This window comes from Eleutherodactylus coqui, chromosome 2 (genome assembly GCF_035609145.1).
Source record: "Eleutherodactylus coqui strain aEleCoq1 chromosome 2, aEleCoq1.hap1, whole genome shotgun sequence".
NCBI lineage: Eukaryota > Metazoa > Chordata > Amphibia > Anura > Eleutherodactylidae > Eleutherodactylus > Eleutherodactylus coqui.
In genome coordinates this window covers 62,703,920-62,724,007 of record NC_089838.1, presented here as the reverse complement: position 1 = coordinate 62,724,007, position 20,088 = coordinate 62,703,920, and the positions used below count along the sequence as shown (strand labels likewise).

The following is a 20,088-nucleotide window of genomic DNA, read 5'->3' as shown; positions in this document are numbered from 1 at the left end:
TGGAATCTTTTGTGTATCATGTGGTTTGTGTCTTTCTCCAGTAAGTGAGTCTCTTGTATACATACTATGTCCACGTCCTTAGAAAATGAGTCCTTCCAAACGGCGCGCCTCTTGCATGGGGAGTTGAGGCCGTTGGCATTCAAAGAGAAGATTTTCAGAGCCATGTAGAGGATGGTGGTGCTTGTTCTTGGATGTCCGGGATCTTGTGGAAATCAAGGATGCCTGAAATTAAACAACGACAACAGTACCAAACATAACATTTCTTTGGGTGTCTCTCCCCAGGAGAGCGGTAGCCAGAGTAGGTAGGTGGCTTTTGGAGAGAGGACACATCAAAGTTCACACGGATAGCATAGCAAGCCGAAGCTTGTATGTACATTTGGGGTGAAAAGTTCGGCATTGGCAGGTGGGCACTCATAATAATATATGATTTGGCAGCAGGGCGAGGTAGTAACCTGGTGGATTCATTTTGGGCTTAAAGTGCCCTTCGTGGTAGGTTGGCGGCTTCTCTTTGGGCCTGCAGAAGCAGTGGGGCGCTCGATAGCCTGTGGCGATATTCCCCAGGATTTTAGAGTTAGGATAGCTTCTTCGGGGTCATGAAATATGTGTGTTTCATTGTCCTTGGTTGTTATTAGTTTGGTGGGGAAGCCCCATCTGTATATGATGCCGGCGTTTCTCATAGCCATAGTAACAGGCGCAAAACTCCTTCTCGCCTCCATTGTTGCCTGCGAGAGGTCGATGAAAAGGCGGATTTTATCATAAGGTTTCGGGAGTGTAGGCGACTTCCTAGCCACGTTCATCAGGGCTTCTTTGGTACGGAAATAATGAATACGTACAATAATATCTCTGGGACGGTCTTCTTTTAGGAATTTTGGACGCGGCAGGCGGTGTGCTCTATCTATTATCAGTTCTTGGTCGGGGATGTTAGGGAGGAGTTTTTTCATAAGACATGTAACGTAGTTATAAATTTCTGCGTTAGTGACTTTTTCGGGTACTCCTCTAATTCTCACGTTGTTGCGCCTATTCCTATCTTCAAGGTCTGTTAGTTTGCTTTGAAGTTTAGATACTTTTTCTTCCAAGTCATAGTGCGCGTCAATAAGGGAGTTGTGAGATTTAACTATTTCCTCCATTTTGCTTTCTGTTTTTTCAACTCTGTTATTAACTTCAAGAACTGACGCTTTCATATCAGTGGTCAGGCTTCTAATATCAGATTGTATAGTGTCTTTAAGAGCCATAACGATTTCTTTAATGTACAGCTCTGTGACAGGTCTGTCCAGCGCTGAGAGGCTTTTGATATCTTTCCCTCCAGCACTGTCAAGAGGCACCGCAGAGCTGTCACTCTTTTCTTCTGCATGTGACATTTTTTGTCTCTGCTTTTCTGGGCTACCAGTGGGGGAGGGAGCTGGGGTTCCCTGTAATAACGTGGCCGGCGCCATCTTTGAGGGAGAAGGAACTGCACCAGCACCCCCCTTCTTCACTACCCTCTCCCCGTCTGGTTTCCTAACCTGCTGTTTTGAAGCGCTGTCAGCCGTGGTGGTCTCTTCGGCATCTTCCCGGTGGCTCTCTTCCTCCGGTGGAACAGTGTCTCCGCCGTCTTTCTCTCCCTCCTGAGTGTCGGGAGAAGCAGTCTCCTCCGCAGCCATGGCAACGGCAGTCCCGCGCGCGGAGAAGAACGTCTCCAGCCTGGTCGGAACGGACGTGGAAGCTCTCCTCCTAGACATCTTTCGTTTCAGGTACGTTGTTAGCCTCTCTTGGGGTACTTTTATATCCCCTGCTGCTGCTTTATAGTGCTTTAGAGTGCCCTTCCCGAGCGGAGGCTAAACTTCAGCGTCCGTCTCGGTGCCTCTTCAAGCCACGCCCCCATAAATAACACATTTTGAAAGAAAAACAATTGAATCTGCATTGCTGCATTCTAAGGGCTCTTTCCCACTAGCGTAGGCATTTTTACGTGCGCTCGCCGGCGCCGTACAATCGCGTGAACGGGCGCACAAATCTATCATTTGTGCCCCCGTGCAGACGGCATGTGCCCGACGCAAATACAACGAGGCTGCAATGCTGTTGCCTCCCCTTCCCTCCTCCTCGCCGGCTCAACTACTCTCTCCTTCCCTCCGGCTGTTTGCAATTGGAGTGGGTGGAACGGGGCGGGGCTAAGCACCCGCTCCTTGTCTGCAGCCAGCAATGGGAGGGGGCAGAGCTTAGCTTCACCCCCAACCCCTCCCACTGCTGACAGCCACTGCTAAACTGCCTCCCACCTCCCTTCTTCGGCTGCTGTCATTGGCTCCTACGTAGTCCAGCTGGAAAGATAGGTCTAGGACTATCTTCGCTGCCTGGCGTAAAAGCGCCTGGCGCTATATTGGCCGACCGGGTGCTTTTACGCTGTGAGAATACGTCTGCGTGATCTGATGCATTGGAATCCAAGTTTTTTGGGAGGGGCCTTTTTTTAGACTGGAATTTTTTCCTTAAATTAAACTTTTTAAACCCTTTTTTGGATGCTATTGTGTAGTCCCACAAGGGGACATGAAGATGCCATAGTTCGATTGCTAGAATTGTACACTGCATTACTTATGTAGTGCATTTTATTAAGCCTAAAACAGAAGCCTATTAGACTCTGCCAGAGGCAGGGTCTAATAAGCTTAGCAACATAGCAGACATGGAGGCCTTTGTCAGGCTTCCAGCTGCCATGGGAACCCATTTGTACCTGGCAATCAAACTGTGCGGTGCCAATGGGTAACAGAAGGATCCTCATCCCACTGTCATCTGCTAGAATGGTGCAGTTGCTATTGATTGTGGCATGTAAGTGGTTAAACTGACAGGATCTGAGGTTAGAGTAGGATCCTGGCTGTCAGTAGTCAGCTAAGCCACTGCTTTAAAGAAATATATATACAGGTTAAAAGCCTATTAGTGAGGTCAGTAAAAAGACGTATTGGCCCTCACTAAGGGATTAAAAGCTCTGTTCCCTTTTTTGTTATACTTTTGTTGCTGTATTCCACTAAGGAGCACAAGAACAAAAAGGAACAATGGCGCCTGACGGAACTCACTGACTATAATGGCTTCCATCCAGTTTCCTTCATGTTTTTCATCATTTCACCAGAATAAATAACATGGTTGCGGCACTATTTTTCCGACATTTACGACAGAAGCCATGACCAAAAGATTGAATAAAAATGTGTAGGTCATAAATACAAGTTTTACTTTTTAAATACTTTTTAAGGTCCCTGCATTTCAGTGACAACGCTGAAGAGCTGGAGATTGGCAAGCACTCGTACGCCGCAATTCCCAGCGATGTCACTAAAACTCCATTCATGCAGGAACAGTCGGGAGCCCCATTCCCTGGATCAGTGAAGGCCCCAACGGTCAGACCCCACTGAGCATACAGTTATGATGAGTTAAACTTTAGGTCTTGGTACAACCCTTTAAAAAGCATATTTCCCTATGACTGCATATCTAGACTAATCTGTCATTCAAACAAGGGCGATACCCAAGGCAGGGGCTTCAGGCCATGCACCCCACCACTATCAGACCCTGGAGTTCAGCATTATCGTTGATTAATGGTTCACACAGTAATATGCACATTCTGAACACACACGGTATATCTTTGTACTGTCACTTAACATGGCCCTGTAACACTCATATACGTATGTATAGTTGTATCATTCAGCATTATCAGACATCCTGACACTATCTCACTGAAAATTTAAAGGCAGAGCGTTTTTTTATAATTAATCCATAAAATATGCCACTGCCCAACATAATGAGGTTTACTCAGCCTTCCCTTTGTCCTCTACGTTTAACCCTTTCCAATCCACTGTCTGACGTCTAAAGATTGAAGGCTGTACAGCTCCGATGTCGGAAAATGTCCGGCAGGGTATTCTTACTGTAGAATACTGGCTGCTTTGTTGTTAGGGGCCTCTCCAACATGTCCCATACTGCAGTACTGGCTCTAGCCAGCAGATGGCATCATTGTAAAATGGCAAAAAGAGAAAACCTCTAGGAAACCCTGAATCCAAAATCGGATTGCAAAGGGTTAAGAGTCTGATAAAGCTGGGCAACTACAACAGTGGAAGCTGTGATGATAAAAATAATGGCTGTCATTATGAATCCAATATGATCTACTTTCCAGACCTAAATACATGTGGTTGTGCGTAGACCATTCACGTGTGTGTGTGTGTGTGTGTGTAGCCAATCTCAGTCCTCATTCACACAGGTGAATTTGCGCAGCTAACTTACATGCACAAAAAAATGTGACTATTAGAACGAATGGTTTCCTATGGAAACATTTATATGAAAGAATTTTAGCCGCACCTAAAATAAAATAAAATAAATAGTTCGCACCTAAAAAGATAGGACATGAGCAACTGAAATTCCCTGCTACATGAAGATATAGGGTCTGACCTATCTTTGGTGCACAAAGCGCAGAAGTCTCCATAGACCTCTATGGGAGACTATGCAAGGTGGCCAGCAAAGGGAGAATAAGGGATTCCCCAGCAGTGCGATGCTGGGGTTCCCCTACAGGGGAGAATAAGGGATTCCACAGCATCGGCGGGGATTCCCTTCACTAGAGAGAAAGAGATGAAGGGTGTTCCCCTGGGGACTCCTTCCATCTCTCTCTCCAGCAGCGCATCTTTTTGGTCAGTCCCGGCTGTGTAAACAGCCCTGACCCTCGCAACTAGCGCTGCAAAAAAAAATTCACACATTCAGACAATTTTTTTTTTGCACAGCTAATAGGTGCGTGAATTCCAGGCCCTAAGGATCAGGACATTATCTGCAGGTGACTGACAATGTCCACTATTTCAAAGGTAGAACAGACATCAAACCAGCAATAGAGAGGCATTATTCCTTATACATATTGTAACCTACAGAAAAACTTCAAAATGCCACATATTATAGTGATGCAATCCTCACTCTTTATACTCAGTTTTTAGGGCAGACAAAAAGCCTTAAAGGGGTTGTCCAGGGTTAGAAAAAATGGCTGCTTTCTTCCAAACACAGCACCACCCTTGTCCATTGGTTGTGTCTGGTATTACAGCTCACTCCCATTCACTTCAATGGAGCTGAGCTGCCATACCACACACAACCCAATGGACAAAGGTGGCGCTGTGTTTGGAAAAAAGCAGCCATGTTTTTTTTCTTATTTCTCATTATATTTTTATTCTGAGCGTCACAGAACAAAAAGCCCCTAGATAAAGCAAACAAGCTGTTGTGAATGAATCCGTTTTTCTGATTCTGCCCTTAGGAACAGTACTGTATGATGATGTGCTGCTGTAAATGGGCTATGGTTTCACAGAGCATTCATAATCCACAAGCGGGTGATAACCTGCTTGTTGATGGTTTTCAGCTACCAACATATTTTTTAATACAGTGTACAGAGTAAAAACACACTTAAAATACATAACAGCAGTAAATTAAAGGGGTTCTGTCATTAGAAAAAAAAAATCATTACTCCCCTATTCTTCCCCAGCCAGTCTTCTTACCGCATCTTCTCCTGGCTCCTCAAGTCCACGAGGTCACCTTACCGCAAGCTGGCCGGATCCTCTTCTTGTTATAGAGCGTCCATTCTCGGCTTCCTGCGTCAATGAACGTTCAGTCACTAATGACATAGCGTTCACTGCCTAGCAGGGAATGCTGAATCCTATGCTGGGCAAATGCCACGACTGTGCATGCGCGATGTCTTGCCACGAGTGTTCCTATATTATTGCTGAGGGAGGCCTGGGGAGGAATAGGCAAGTATTTTTTTTTCTAATGACAGAACCCCTTTAAAGTAATATATTTATTACACAGATGCTAGATTTTATATTCAGTAAACACATAGTAATATTCATTGAAGGTTGAGTGTCACTTTAATTTAACCATTTATTATCCTGTTTAACTAAGTCACCTGGTTAAAAGTCTTGAAGACAAATTCTTTGTAAATGGCATCTCTGGCTGTGATTTCTTCCCATCCCAGAGAGCGGAGTTCTTGGACTGCTTGTGTTCTTTCCTCTGAAGTCAATAGGTGAGCCTCTGAAGTCTAATTAAAATAAATATATTTGAGGTTGTGTTCACACTGACTGACATCCTAAGGGTGTATGAGAACTGAAGAATACAGAAATAGATTTGTGGCCAGGGAAAGACAAGACATCAGATACAAGTACCTATAAGAGCATATGACTCCAATAGAATGCCAGCCTTCCTCTAGTAGGTCATGAAGGCAAAATCTTTATTGATATCTATTCAAATACATGAAATTGTTGTGCCAGTTGTAAACTACTAATAGCCTATCTTTAAGATATGCCAGCAATAGTAGATCATTGAGGGTCTACCACCCAGGCATTTGTGCTCATGCTCTGAGCTAGTTTCTGCAGGAAGCAGACAGCTCCATTCTTACTGCAGTGGGCAGGCTTGGAATTGCGGACAAAGGTTCCATTTACTTCAATGCCTGTAATACCAAGTCTAGCCAAGGGGAAACTGAGCTATCTGCTTCCTACAAAAATCAGCTCAATGCATGAGCACAGAGGCCCAGCTTACAGCTAATTGACTGGCGTCCCAGGCGGCAGATGCTCGCTAATCTACTATTCATGGCCTATCCTAAGCATAGGTAATCAATGGTTTACAACTGGACCACAACTTTAAAATCTAGAGTTTCCCTTCTGGGAGATATAATGTATGATATAAAGAATGGATAATCCGGAATAACGCCCCACTAGCTACCTAAATAGGACAAGGAATTTAAAGGGGTTTTCCAGGGACAATATTATTGATGATCTATCAATAGTTACTCGGCTGGGGTCTGTTGCTTGGGACCCTGACCGATCAGCTGAGTAGCCACATGCTGTCAGCGCCGCAAATACATAGAGGTCGGAGCAGAGCAGCGGAAGCCTCCGCGCCAACCTCTGTGTAGTGGCCGGCGCTTGTAACTGCAGGCATGGCTCTTATTGAAATCAACCAATGTCCACTACACTAAAACCAAACATATCTCTTTTTGCTCGTTATCTACCGATGCAGAGAAGGCGTTTGACCAAGTGGCCTGGACTCTCCTTTTTTTTGTCTAAGATATATTGGCCTTGATCCGATCATGAAGACATAAATATACTCTCTGGAATCCGCCAAGGTCAATGGTTTCCAAATTTCTTAGTGGATTGAAATAGAAAAAAATGAAATTCCGCCATCTTTGAGGAGGGTTCGTGTTTTTATGGCATACATACAGTGGCAAAATTACATGTTGTCTTTATTCTATGGGTCAGTAAAATGAAAAATGATACCAAATTTATATAGTTTTTCTTTGCTGCAACTTATACAGATGCTCCCCTACTTGCGAACAGATTCCGTTCCAAGAACCTGTTCGCAAGTCCGAACAAATGTTTGTATGGAGCGGGATCGCGGGTGGTTCCGGCTCCATACAACGTCGGGTGCAGGCTGTTCTTACAGTGGACACCCGGCGGCTGCAATTCCGACGAGCCGCGCCGCTCGTCGGAACTGTTAACACTTTAAATACCGCTGTCTGAACTGCTGCCGCCGGGTGCTAGTTGTAAGAAACAGCCGGCACCTGACGTTCAGGTGGCCTGAACAGTGTTGCGGGACACTGTGCAGTTGCTGGGCAACCAGGGGCCTTCTGAAAGGCTTCAGGGCTGCCTATGCAGAGTGCCTGTCAAGCGCACGGCCTGATAGGCGCTCTGCATAGGCGGCACTGGGGCCTTTCAGAAGGCCCCAGGCTGCCTAGCAACCGCACAGCGTCCCGCGATCTGACCGGACAGGCTTCTATCAGGCTTGATAGAAGCCTGTCTGATGCCTGCACAGTATGATGTAATGCCATAGCCACCATCTTCTAACAGCCATAACTTTTTATTTTTCCATTGACATAGTTGTGTGAGGGCTCTTTTTTGCAGGATGTCCGGTAGTTTCTATTGGTAACATTTTGGAGTACATACAACTTTTTGATCGATTTTTATTACATTTTTTTCTTGTAGACAGGCTGAGCAAAAAACGTACAATTCAGACTTTTTTTTCCCCGGTTGACTTTCACTGTGCGGGGTAAATAATATATTACTTTGCTAGATTGGACTTTTATGGACACAGCGATAGCAAGTATGTTTTTTCTATAATATATATATTATGAATATAGAAAAACGCTTTTTACACCTTAATACCTTTTAGATTTTCTAACTATTAAAACTTTTTAAAACTAATCTTTACATTTTTTTAGTCCCTGGGTAGCGTCCATTCTTCCGATCTTATTCTATAATAGGGCCTATCCTTACGCTTTGTGCTAGCTTCTTCCCCAAGCAGTTGGTATCGCCCTTCCCTTTTCCATTACTGCCAGTACTGGGAAATCCACAATTTTCCATAGGCTTCTCACTTGGCCCCTTCCAAATTTGGCGCTCCTCTCATTTCCCATCGGGGGTCAGGATAGCTTTCTTGGACGAATTTGCCATCCATTTTGGATCCTATCCCTCTGGCCTTCTGAAGATCTATGCTAGTAGCCCACTATTTGGGCTTCCTTTTTCCCACAGGAAAATAGGCCATTGACTCCATTTGAAAGCACCTATATAGGGTCAGGCAATGAGGCACAGGGAGGACACACTTCTGCATGTCTTCTACGACTGTCCAAGATTAAGGAGTTTCTGGAGGGTTATCAACATGACTATTTGTAAAATTTTCTACCTGCATGTTCCATATTTTCCAACCATTTTCCTTTTACATCTCTCTGACATACTACTTCACAAATCGATACTTAAACAATTCGGCTAGTTCCTGTATTACCGGTCACTGGAAGTCCACCTTGCCACCTTACCTGGCCCACTGGATACGAAAGATAGAGGACATTCAGTGGATGGAAGAACTTACCCACACATTACATGATAGGTATGACTGCTGGTATGTGGCCTAGGCTCCCTGGATTAGTTTTTAGTACATGCAGGAATATTGAATGATTATGAGCTCCAGTTAGATGTTCCCCTCAAGTCTCCAATACCTACCAGGTGGGTTGTTGTCGGAGATTTCAACCCCCCCCCTCCCCACACACACACACACACACACACACACACACACACACACCTTACTTTTCCCTTCCAATCCCTCCCCTTTGCTTCTCCATTCCCATTGTCTATTCTACCTCTTACTGTGACATAATGTCCTTTTTTTTGCTCGTTAATATAGAACGGAGTACATGTTTTTTTTAAATAAAGGTGAAATTTCCCTCTCTATGGTCCGAATTATGGCTTGGGCCTCTACAGCTGATATTAATGTAATTATCACTTCAAGGAGGTTATATCTGTAGGAAACTATGAGATTTCCTATTTTCACTACGGCTGGTTTCCATTATTGGAGGATCTGCTGTTATTGTTGTTTATGTTCTTTTGAGACAGTTGTAAAACTACATTAAATAAAGAATTTAAAAACAGCTGTAAGAAAAACAGCCATGTAACTAGATACATAGATTTACACAAATGCCGTATTCAAGTCTGTAAAACATTGCCCATGCTTGTCTGAAAACAATGTAGAAGTGCAGTTCATAGTATGGCCTTTAGAGGGCAAGAAATCAGGAATTCTGTATGCTAAATTAGCTGGGACAGCTGTAGGGTGTGGTTGGAGGAGATAAAACCTCCAGCTCAAGGAGAGAGAGGCTGCGGAGACAGCTACAGGAGCTGCAAGCCTGAAGTCCAGTGTGGACCAGACTGTGTCTGTCACAAGTCTGACAGGGAAGGAAGCCCCCTAGACACCCTGGTGGGAGATAGTGACAAACCCAGAAATTGTGCTATGTTCCAGTGAATATGCAGTATGTTGATGCTGTGCAATAAAGCTGGCAGAAGCCAGAGTTTCAAGAAATCAGTTGTCCAGAGTCTCACTGAGAGTTGCGCCAACCCTCTTAGAAGGAGATAGCGGCGATGTCAATGGGTGAGTAATCACTAAGTTGCCACAGTTGTCTAAAGACCATGTGTCTATTTCTGCTCAGTATTTGCATTTATTGGTATTATTGTCTATTGGGCAAATACAGATCAAAGAATGATGAAATACTGATGATGTAGAATTGCAGTGTCATCAGTAACATGTCTGTATTACAATACACATGTGGGAAATTGGTCTTAGGCCACTTTCATATGCCAGTTTTTGGTTTGTATTTTCCGCCTGTATATGTAATACAAAACCAGGAATGGAAAAATACAGAAAAAAGTATAATGAAAAGATTTCTACCTCTTCTGTGTTTTGAAGCCACAACTGTTCTTTTAACAAATATGGAGGCAAAAATAATGCTGGAAATATTGCCATGTGAGAGTGGTCTAATACTGAAGGGTAGAGGGAGACTGTTGTTATTGCATATGACCACTAGATGGTGGTATATCACAAATAATATATTTTACCTTAGCCTAAACTATGGTAACTGACATACAGGATGATTTATAAGGAGGGGAGGGGGGCATTTTTTTTCTCCAGCAGTCTCCCGCTACTGCTTTGCATTAATCATGGCAGGCATGTAAATACATGTTTTTTTGTTATTTGGTTCCCCATACCAATGTCACCAGTTGCATGCTGTGCTTTGAAAAAAAAAAACAACAAAAAACTAACATGCCCTAAAGCACAAAACTTGAATATGGTCTAAAGGATAGGCCATCAATATTATAATCCTGGAGAACCCCTTAAAAAACTCATCTGGCACGTGTCTCATATCAAAAATTGGTAAAGAGAAATCCAATGATGCAAACCTCTGAATCTGCACAAATCTGCTGTTGCCGTGTCCCACAATTATAAACAGGTCTAAGGAAATTGCATTTTAAAAATGTACTACACTTGCAACAGACAAAAGTCAGTCAAAATGCAGAGTTCAAAAGTAACCCCCATTCCAAGTCCTAGGAGCATCATAGTCCTTCCTGCTGCCATGAGCTACGTCCTGCAGCGGTCCATATTCAGCAGGATGCGCATGTGTAATAAACCGGCTCCCATCACCAAAGAGGAAACATAACACGTCTGTTGGTAGCTCCAGTCGGCCATGTGCAGTCGTGGGCTCACCATGGTTTACTCTCCTGTGACGGCCCTCCAATAGGCGAGTGCATTGTAGCTCCGTCCAGTTAGTAGAAGACAGGCACACACAGTGGAGGCGTCGCTACGGCTTCCTCAGATTTGCGCTGCAGCTCTGTCATGTAACATAAGGGCAGCTTCACACGGGCGTATTTGCGTGACCAAAAGCCAGAGAAAGGAACCATTGATTTCAATGAGGTAATTCGCACTCTGTTTTTTGCACGCATTTCAGGAGCAACAAAAAAAAGATTAGAACAATCTCCATTTTTTCGTGTATTTGCACACCGAAGGTCCCCATAGAAGTAAATGAGGAGTACACAAATGCATGCACAATACGCAATGAGATGCGTGAAACACTGCGTAATTCCACTGGAATGAAAAACACATCAGGAACTAATTGGCCATTTTAATTGGTGCATCTTTGTTTGAGGAGCGCAAAGGAACATGCCCTGTGAGTGCAAGAAGTACAGTAAAATATGCCGATGAGCGTGCAAAAAATATGTCTGGCGCTATATAAAGATTATTATTAAAAAAGCATTGTTCATTCCACCAAAAATACGCACAAAATGCATACGCTCGTATGAAGCAGGCAAGCATGCGCGCACAAATTATCATTCAGCGCTACATCACCCTGCCGCTGTTCATCACTGCAGCATCAGTGTGTATTGGGTACAGTGGCGGATTGGAAATCGGCTTTACTAGGAGAATGCCCGATAGGCTGGTTGGGTCATTAGGGCATGGGACCGTCGGTAATAAACACCACTAACTATACTGTATGGAATCACTACTGAAACCCCTCAGGATCTGCCGTCCAACATACAGAGCCCCTCCAATCCTGACACTGCTCTCCTATTGACTGTTCACTGTTGCCACTTGTTTGGTCATTCCCTCACTCACTTCTAATTGGCCCTTTATACTACTGTCTTCTCTGGGATTTGGAGCCCTATACAGTGCAGGGAAAATGGCTGCCTCGCTAATGCCCGCGTGTAAGAGGAGCCGCACACTATAAAGGCCCATTTAGACGGCACGAATGTCGGAAAAACGATGCCCGACACTCGTTCCCGCATATACTAGCTCCTATGCTGCTGCACGGAGGCTAGTATCATTGGCTCACAGCAGGGAGGCTGCAGGAGATTTCTCTCCTCTCGCTCCCCCACCCCTCTCCATTGACCTAACATAGCGGCCGTTCAGCACTGAACGGCTACTATTTACACTGAACAATGAGCGATCAGCTCATCGTCCATCCTTTATGCAGCATCCTTAGAGCCCCCATGCCCACCTGTATCACATCTTACATCCAAGCTAGAGGAGTTCCAACAAGGTACTAGAGCCTCCATGCCTGCCCATATCACATCTTATATCCAAGCTAGAGGTGGTACAACAGGGTACTAGAGCCTCCATGCCCGCCCGTATCACATCTTGTATCTAAGCTATAGGCGGTACAACAGGGTACTAGAGCCTCCATACCTGTACGTACCACATCTTGTATCCAAGCTAAAAGTCCCAACAGGGTACTAGAGCTTCCATACCCGCCTGTATCACATCTTGTATCCAAGGGAGAGGTGGTACAACAGGGTACTAGAACCTCCATGTCCGCCCGTATCACATTTTGTATCCAAGCTAGAGGTGGTACAACAGGGTACTAGAGCCTCCATGCCCACCCGTATCACATTTTGTATCCAAACTAGAGGTGGTACAACAGGCTACTAGAGCCTCCATGCTCGCCCCTATCATATCTTGTATCCAAGCTAGAGGCGGTACAACAGGGTACTAGAGCCTCCATGTCCGCCAGTATCACATCTTGTATCCAAGCTAGAGGTGGTACAACAGAGTACTAGAGCCTCCATACCTGTACGTACCACATCTTGTATCCAAGCTAAAAGTCCCAACAGGGTACTAGAGCTTCCATACCCGCCTGTATCACATCTTGTATCCAAGGGAGAGGTGGTACAACAGGGTACTAGAACCTCCATGTCCGCCCGTATCACATTTTGTATCCAAGCTAGAGGTGGTACAACAGGGTACTAGAGCCTCCATGCTCGCCCCTATCATATCTTGTATCCAAGCTAGAGGCGGTACAACAGGGTACTAGAGCCTCCATGTCCGCCAGTATCATATCTTGCATCCAAGCTAGAGGTGGTACAACAGAGTACTAGAGCCTCCATGCCCACCCGCATCACATCTTGTATCCAAGCTATAGGTGGTACAACAGGGTACTAAAGCCTCCATGCCCGCCAGTATCCCATCTTGTATCCGAACTAGAGGTGATACAACAGGGTACTACAGCCTCCATGCCCGCCCGTATCACATCTTGTATCCAAGCTAGAGGTGGTACAACAGGGTACTAGAGCCTCCATGTCCGCCAGTATCACATCTTGTATCCAAGCTAGAGGTGGTACAACAGGGTACTAGAGCCTCCATGCTCGCACCCATCATATCTTGTATCCAAGCTAGAGGTGGTACAACAGGGTACTAGAGCCTCCATGCCCACCCGTATCACATCTTGTATCCAAGCTATAGGTGGTACAACAGGGTACTAAAGCCTCCATGCCCGCCAGTATCCCATCTTGTATCCAAGCTAGAGGTGGTACAACAGGGCACTGGAGCCTCCATGCCCGCCCGTATCACATCTTGTATCCAAGCTAGAGGTGGTACAACAGGGTACTAGAGCCTCCATGCCCACCCGTATTACATCTTGTATCCAAGCTAGAGGTGGTACAACAGGGTAATGGAGCCTTCCTCCAAGGGGTCAGTTTCCATAATAAATTCTCCTTTTGCTCTGATATTGTAATCACTTATATCAACATTACAATCACACACAAAAAGTGTCATTCCGTTCTGAAAACTACTTCTAGGTACTTTATTTATTTTTTATAATTCTTTATTTATTTGCTTTTCAAAATGTAAATAACTTACAACATTGTCAAACACAAGGATAATTTCAGGTATACATGTTTTCAAAAGCTTCTTTCAAACAACAATAACAGGTATAGTGTGGATAGAGAAGATGTCGTAGGGAGTAAGCTAGTTTGGACCCAGTTCACCAACAGCATTGATGTGTTTGGACATTTCTCTCTAGTAGGACTTGCTGTTGGGTTACTGGGGCCAAAGTACGATGAATTGGCAAGATATGGTGGCGTCACGGTGGAGGGGGGAGGGGAGGATACCCCAGGGGGAGGAGGAGGAATTGGAGATGCAAGGGTTGCATAAAGAGAGAGAAAAAAGGAGAAGAAAAAAAAAGTGGTAGACGAAGGGCGGAGCATCACCTACACCTAACCCCTCTTTAATGATGGGAGAGAGGGGTACGGGAGCACAAGGGCCAGTCAACCCGTACAAGGAACCTGAAAATTAGGTTGGGGGAACTTTGATCATTCAGATTTCTATATTCCTGAGAATTTAGGAACGCGATCTGGTAGTGGCAAGTTTTAGAGAACTTATCCAGCGACTCTTTGATGGATGCTGTAAGGTCTTCTATCGGCATCATCTCGCGGATCATATGAAACACACCATGAAGGATGGGATGCTTGTCCCCATAGCTTCGGAATGCATGCCATGGCTGCATTAAAGGGGTTGTCTCGCGGCAAACATCAAAATTTTACACTAGCCCATTCCCCGTCACCCCCCTGGCATAAAATAGCAATTTAAAGCGGTTTTTAAACCGCTTGCTACTCACCGATCCGACGAAATATGAAGTTATAAAAATCTTCTCCCTAAGATGGCCGCCGGTCTTTTCCCAGGGATGCACTGCGGTTTTCTCCCATGGTGCACTGCGGGTCTTCTCTCATGGTGCACCATGGGCTCTGTGCGGTCCATTGCCGATTCCAGCCTCCTGATTGGCTGGAATCGGCACACGTGACGGGGCGGAGCTACGATGACGACGCGGTGACCAGCTCTCCGGCACGAGCGGCCCCATTCACCAGGCAGAAGCACGGACTGCGCAAGCACGTCTAAAAACGCCAGAAGACATCAGAATTAGACGGAGCCATGGAGACGGGGACGCCAGCAATGGAGCAGGTAAGTGAATAACTTCTGTATGGCTCATATTTAATGCACGATGTATATTACAAAGTGCATTAATATGGCCATACAGAAGTGTATAACCCCACTTGCTTTCACGAGACAACCCCTTTAACTAGATGTCTGACCACAGAGTGCCTATAGGAGTATGCGGGGGATGTCACTAAGGTGCAGGTGGAAGAAAACTGAGAATTTTGAGCGATTATTTTGCATTAGCTAACTAACTTCATTTGCGAGTGGTCTGTTCTCTAAATACATTGCTCTTGTATGGCCAAAGGCCAATTAGGGACTGAGGCCTCATGGAACGGTTTTAAAAGGTCTTTGGGTGTTAATTATAAGAGTATTGGCTTATTAGGTAGGTATTTAATAGATGTTCGAGTTCACTGCAGGGTCAGCTGTGAGTGAGCTGGAAGGTGCTGGAGGGTGCTGGGGAAATGTTGGAGCCCTAGGATGGATGGGGATTGGTCTAAAGAAAATGGTGGGAAGAAGCCCGAGGAATCCTTCTGTGAAGCTCGGGCCCCAGCAACAAGAGCTGATTGGTGGGAGTGATTGGTGAGAGGAAGCCTGCCCTCTTGTTTAGCTTCCATGTTTAAATGGGGGAATGCCGCCTGCCTCCTGCGAGTGGGTATAAAGATGGATTAAAGATTGGTTATTGGTGTAGACTTGAGTAGGTAGGACTCAGTCTACATGTTATATATGTTGGGTTTTTGAGTTATTAATATTTATAAGGTAACCCCGCTTAAAATAAATGCCGCGGCCTTTCATACCCATGCTGGCGTCTGTGTGTTTTCATTTCAGGTATATGTTTGGATATTAATATAGAGCATAAGATTCCATGTTCTCCAGTGGGACAGCTGCTGAAAGAATGTTATCAGCGCTGCCCATGGAGAAATCAGTGTGCGGTCCATCAAAAGATGTCTTTTAAGCGAATTTTTAGCGATAATTGTTGAGTGTAAAAGGGCCTAAATCTACTATTGCAGAACCATAGATGAAATGTTCCACTTTCTAGGCTAGGGGGAAAATGCTGGGTTTCCCAAAATGGGAAATATGGCACAGGATGTGGGCGAGATTTCAGGTCTGGGGCACACTCGGGAGAGAACCCTGAGAGTGGGGCCAATTGTGGGGTGGAAGCTGGCTTCCAGAGGGGTGTAAAGCCACCAGAGGAATAAGAGAGAACGTTTGTTTCAACGGGTTCCACTGTTTAACGTCTGTGTGCCTATGCCAGTCAACTGCGTATAGCAGGTCTTGAAAGCCCAAACCACTCGTCTTTTTTGGCCTAGCGAGGGGGCTACGGGCTATACGTGTGGGCTTATCCGTCCAGATAAATTTTGTGAGCAGGGAGGATAGGTGTTGGAAGAACAATATAGGAGTATCAATGGGCAATGCTTGGAGGGTGTATAATATTCTGGGGAGGACATTCATCCTGAATATCGAGCATCTCCATGTTTTTTGACAATGAGCATACATATATTTTTTTCCTCCGTATTTGGTCCATGTTTTGCAGACCGTAGTATGGAGCTAATGTAATACTATCTATTCAGATGGCCATATTATTCACGGATGTGTTTTAAATACAGATTTATATTTGTCCAGTAGAACCAATGACAGCAAATACGGAGTCAATTACATGTGAAGCATGATGAAATACTGATAACATCAGGTTGCAATATCCTCTGTAACATGTCTGTACTCAGGACATGTTACAGCACCCTCAATAAAGCATTTTTTATTTGGGAATTGTATCATTAACTCTTCACAGCAGCATTTATTCATAGAACCTTAGACCGTTTTCACACAGCCAAAAAAAGGGTGCGAGATTTGTGCATTGCGAGACACACAAATCTCGTACTAATATGAACACCATTCTTTTGAAAGGGTCATACACCTGAGCTGACAGCTACTTCCCCAAAGTGATGCGAAGCGGTTTTGATATAGAAACACCTCACATCCACGGGGAGATCACCCGTCTCAAGTTAACCTTAGAATATTTGCTCAGCGCCACGATTGCCAGCGCTGCTCCTGTTATCACTGATGTACACAATGCAACAGATGTATAAGACTGTATAGAAGAAAGCACATAGCGACCAATCACAGCGTAGCTTCTTCAAAAGATTAGTATGCAAGGAAAGCAACAATGACAGATTTTCTTGTAGAGTTTCATAAATCTCCTCAATGCATTTCGGATAAGTGGCTAATCCATGCCTCCCAACCATTCCGAATAGTTCCGCATTTGGGATGCTGGAGGCATCCGTAGCGTCTTCGGAACCCAGTTTTAAACTAGGAGTGCTAGTGTGTTTCATAAATTAAGATAATAAAGGAGATGAAACAATACCTTCACAGCACCACCCATTGGAAGGCAGCAATACCTAAAGTCAATGTTAGACTCTTTATACAAGCCTTGTAACAATGATCAGGAATTGAAAGCAAAGTCAGAGCCCATACACAGACAGCTGTTTCAGGGTTTTTGCCTTTCATCAGTGTACAGTAGGAGTCTGAACTTGCTAGTGAGAGGCCTGGGGGTTAGAAACGCTATCTTTTCTTCTTAGGGAGAGCACCTAGACGGTGAGTGAGGAGACTTAAAAGGCCATTTACGCTCTTCTGGGTAATATGCAAATAAGGGAGATGAAACAATACCTCCACAAAGCCACCTATTGGAAGGCAGCAATACCTAACGTCAATGTTAGACTCTTTATACAAGCCTTGTAACAATGACCAGGAATTGAAAGCAAAGTCAGAGCCCATACACATACTGCTGTTTCAGGGTTTTTGCCGTTAAATTAAGCCAGTAAATGTGGCAGAGTCTTTACAATTCGTATCGCTAACAGGTCTGAGCAGAAATAGCCCATTCAATTTCCTGATATATAACTGTGATGTCAGAACGGGTTTTGTGTTGGGTTTAGGCAATAGTCAAATTAGCGGTACAATGAGATTTAGGGTATGTTCACATATAGTGGAAAATCTGCACCAAAATCTGCATTGTTTCTAAGTTAACACCCACACCATCTGTGCAGATTTTGGTTTGGATCTGAAGCTGATGTCACCCTTTCAATAGGAGTGAAGTCTGCTGTGAATCCGCGTCAATGTTGCAGATTCTGGTTCTAATTTTCCACTGTGGAAAACCCGTGCCATTTTCCTCAACTTGTTATACTGCAAAATCGCTGGGGAATTCTCGGATGCGAATTTCGCCTACAAATACCACATCAAAATGCCCTGTCAAAGGGCAAAATCCCCATGCATTTCCGCATCAAATAGCGACATGTCACTGACAGCGCAAAATATATGTGCAGATCTGCGCTAAAAGCCACAGTAGAAAGGTGCAGATTTTGACATTGTTTTCTGCGGCAGAATTCGCCGTGGCAAATTCCACGATGTGAACATACCCCAAATGATGAAGGTTGCCCGAAGAATTGCTCACACGAGTCAGCCCATGTAAACATGGAAGTGGCTCGGTAGTTGCTCCATTTTCAGTAACGCCTAGTGAGCAAGTTCCTGCTCCACATACACAGGCAGTCAGCTATAAACAACTGCCTTTAGGGCGAATGCCCACGGACGGATTATTGCTGCGGAATTCTCAGCCAGACGACCGCCGTAAATTCCGCAGCAATGCCCGTCCATAGACATGCAATGGTAAATGATTCTCCCCTGCCCACGAGTGGAAATCAAGTGCGATTTCCACTCACGGGGGGGTGGGGGGGAAAATCGCAGCATGTTCTATTCTATGTGGAAAATTGCAGAGACCGCTTCCATTGCAGTCAATGGAAGCTGTTCGTCCCGTGATACTTCTGCTGTGAGCACAGTGGAAGTATGCGTGCCGGCTGAGATGCTCATGGTGGATCCGGAGAGGAGAGTATGGGGTCTCTGAGGGGCAACGGGTCCGATTCCGCTGTCAAATTTCGCAGTTGGAATCCGACCCGGCTGTGGGCAGGAGGCCTTATACAGTGAATAGAGGCGGTCGTCCAGAAGAGATCTCAGGTGCCCCCATTCATTAAATGACTAAAAGCAGAGGAGTGACAATCGTTGGGATGCTACTGTGCACTTAAGTTCCCGACCAGCATCCCATTTAACAACCCCCTTAGTTAGCTATTAAAGCATAAGGCAATGTAATTGATTGTCAGCGAGTTACCGCCTATCACACAGGCGTAATACATGGTAACCATATGCCCGTGTGAGCCCAGTTTAAGGCGAGCTTCATATGGGTGTATTTGTGCGTGCAATACTCCTTAAATAGAACCCATTGATTTCAATAGGTTCGTTCACATTTCCATATTTTGGTCACTTTAGAACTTCGGGGGACGTTGGCGCAAATGTGTGTGCAATATGTAAGTAGATGCAGAGAACACTGCATAATTGCACAGGAAAAAGAACTCATTAAGATTAATCAACCACTTCAATTGGGGTGTGCAAACGAACGAAAAAGTACAGTAAAATATGCCAATGCGCACACACACACAAAAAAATAGCATTGTTCATTCCTCAAAAAGGCTACATTCAGGTGAGACTGGCAAAACAGTAGCAGAAGATGCCCGGCAGGTCGTCTCAGCAATAATCATCCCTGTGCTCTTCCATAGGAATTAGCATCGATGACTGAATGGCGGAGCGGGCCGTGGATCGCTCCAGCCCCTCATAAGTGAGCCACCGCTTTACACGGAATGATACGTTGTTCGGTTTTCTGCATGCAGAAACTGAATGAGGAACAAGAATTGAAGGACTTCATCATTCAGTCACTGCATGCATTTACATGGCGCGATAATCCCTCATATCCTCGCTGGATTGCAGGTATCCGAACGATAATCGTTCCGTGTAAAAGCCCCCTTACATGTAGCTCCCAATGAAGGACTTATTGTCGTTGGACATTAGAGATAGTCCATAATGAAGGTACACGTTGCCCTGGCTCAGCCTGCACAGTACTATCAGGGGGGGAAGTACTCACCATCCTGGAGTAATGTTTGGTCAGGGCTGGTGAGATCACTTCCGTGCTGCACACAGGCTGGAGGAGCCGGGCGACAAGTCTGCCAGTAAACATGTCTGCTCCCTCCTCCCTGCTTGCAGGCCTGCACACAGCACATGGCCTGAGCTGAACAGGAG

The 20,088-nt window shown here is 45.1% G+C and overlaps 1 protein-coding gene across 1 annotated transcript in view; it reads right to left on the bottom strand.

Moving 5' to 3' along the window:
- Window positions 1-20,088, bottom strand: part of PCBD2 (pterin-4 alpha-carbinolamine dehydratase 2) — a 126,804-nt gene extending 106,716 nt beyond the window's left edge. The window contains exons 1-2 of the mRNA XM_066589795.1: window positions 19,934-20,088; window positions 5,873-6,004 (exon numbers count right to left, since the gene is read on the bottom strand). Coding sequence (XP_066445892.1) covers window positions 5,873-6,004; window positions 19,934-20,026 — 225 coding nt within the window. The 5' untranslated portion in view covers window positions 20,027-20,088. The remainder of the gene's footprint in view (window positions 1-5,872; window positions 6,005-19,933) is intronic.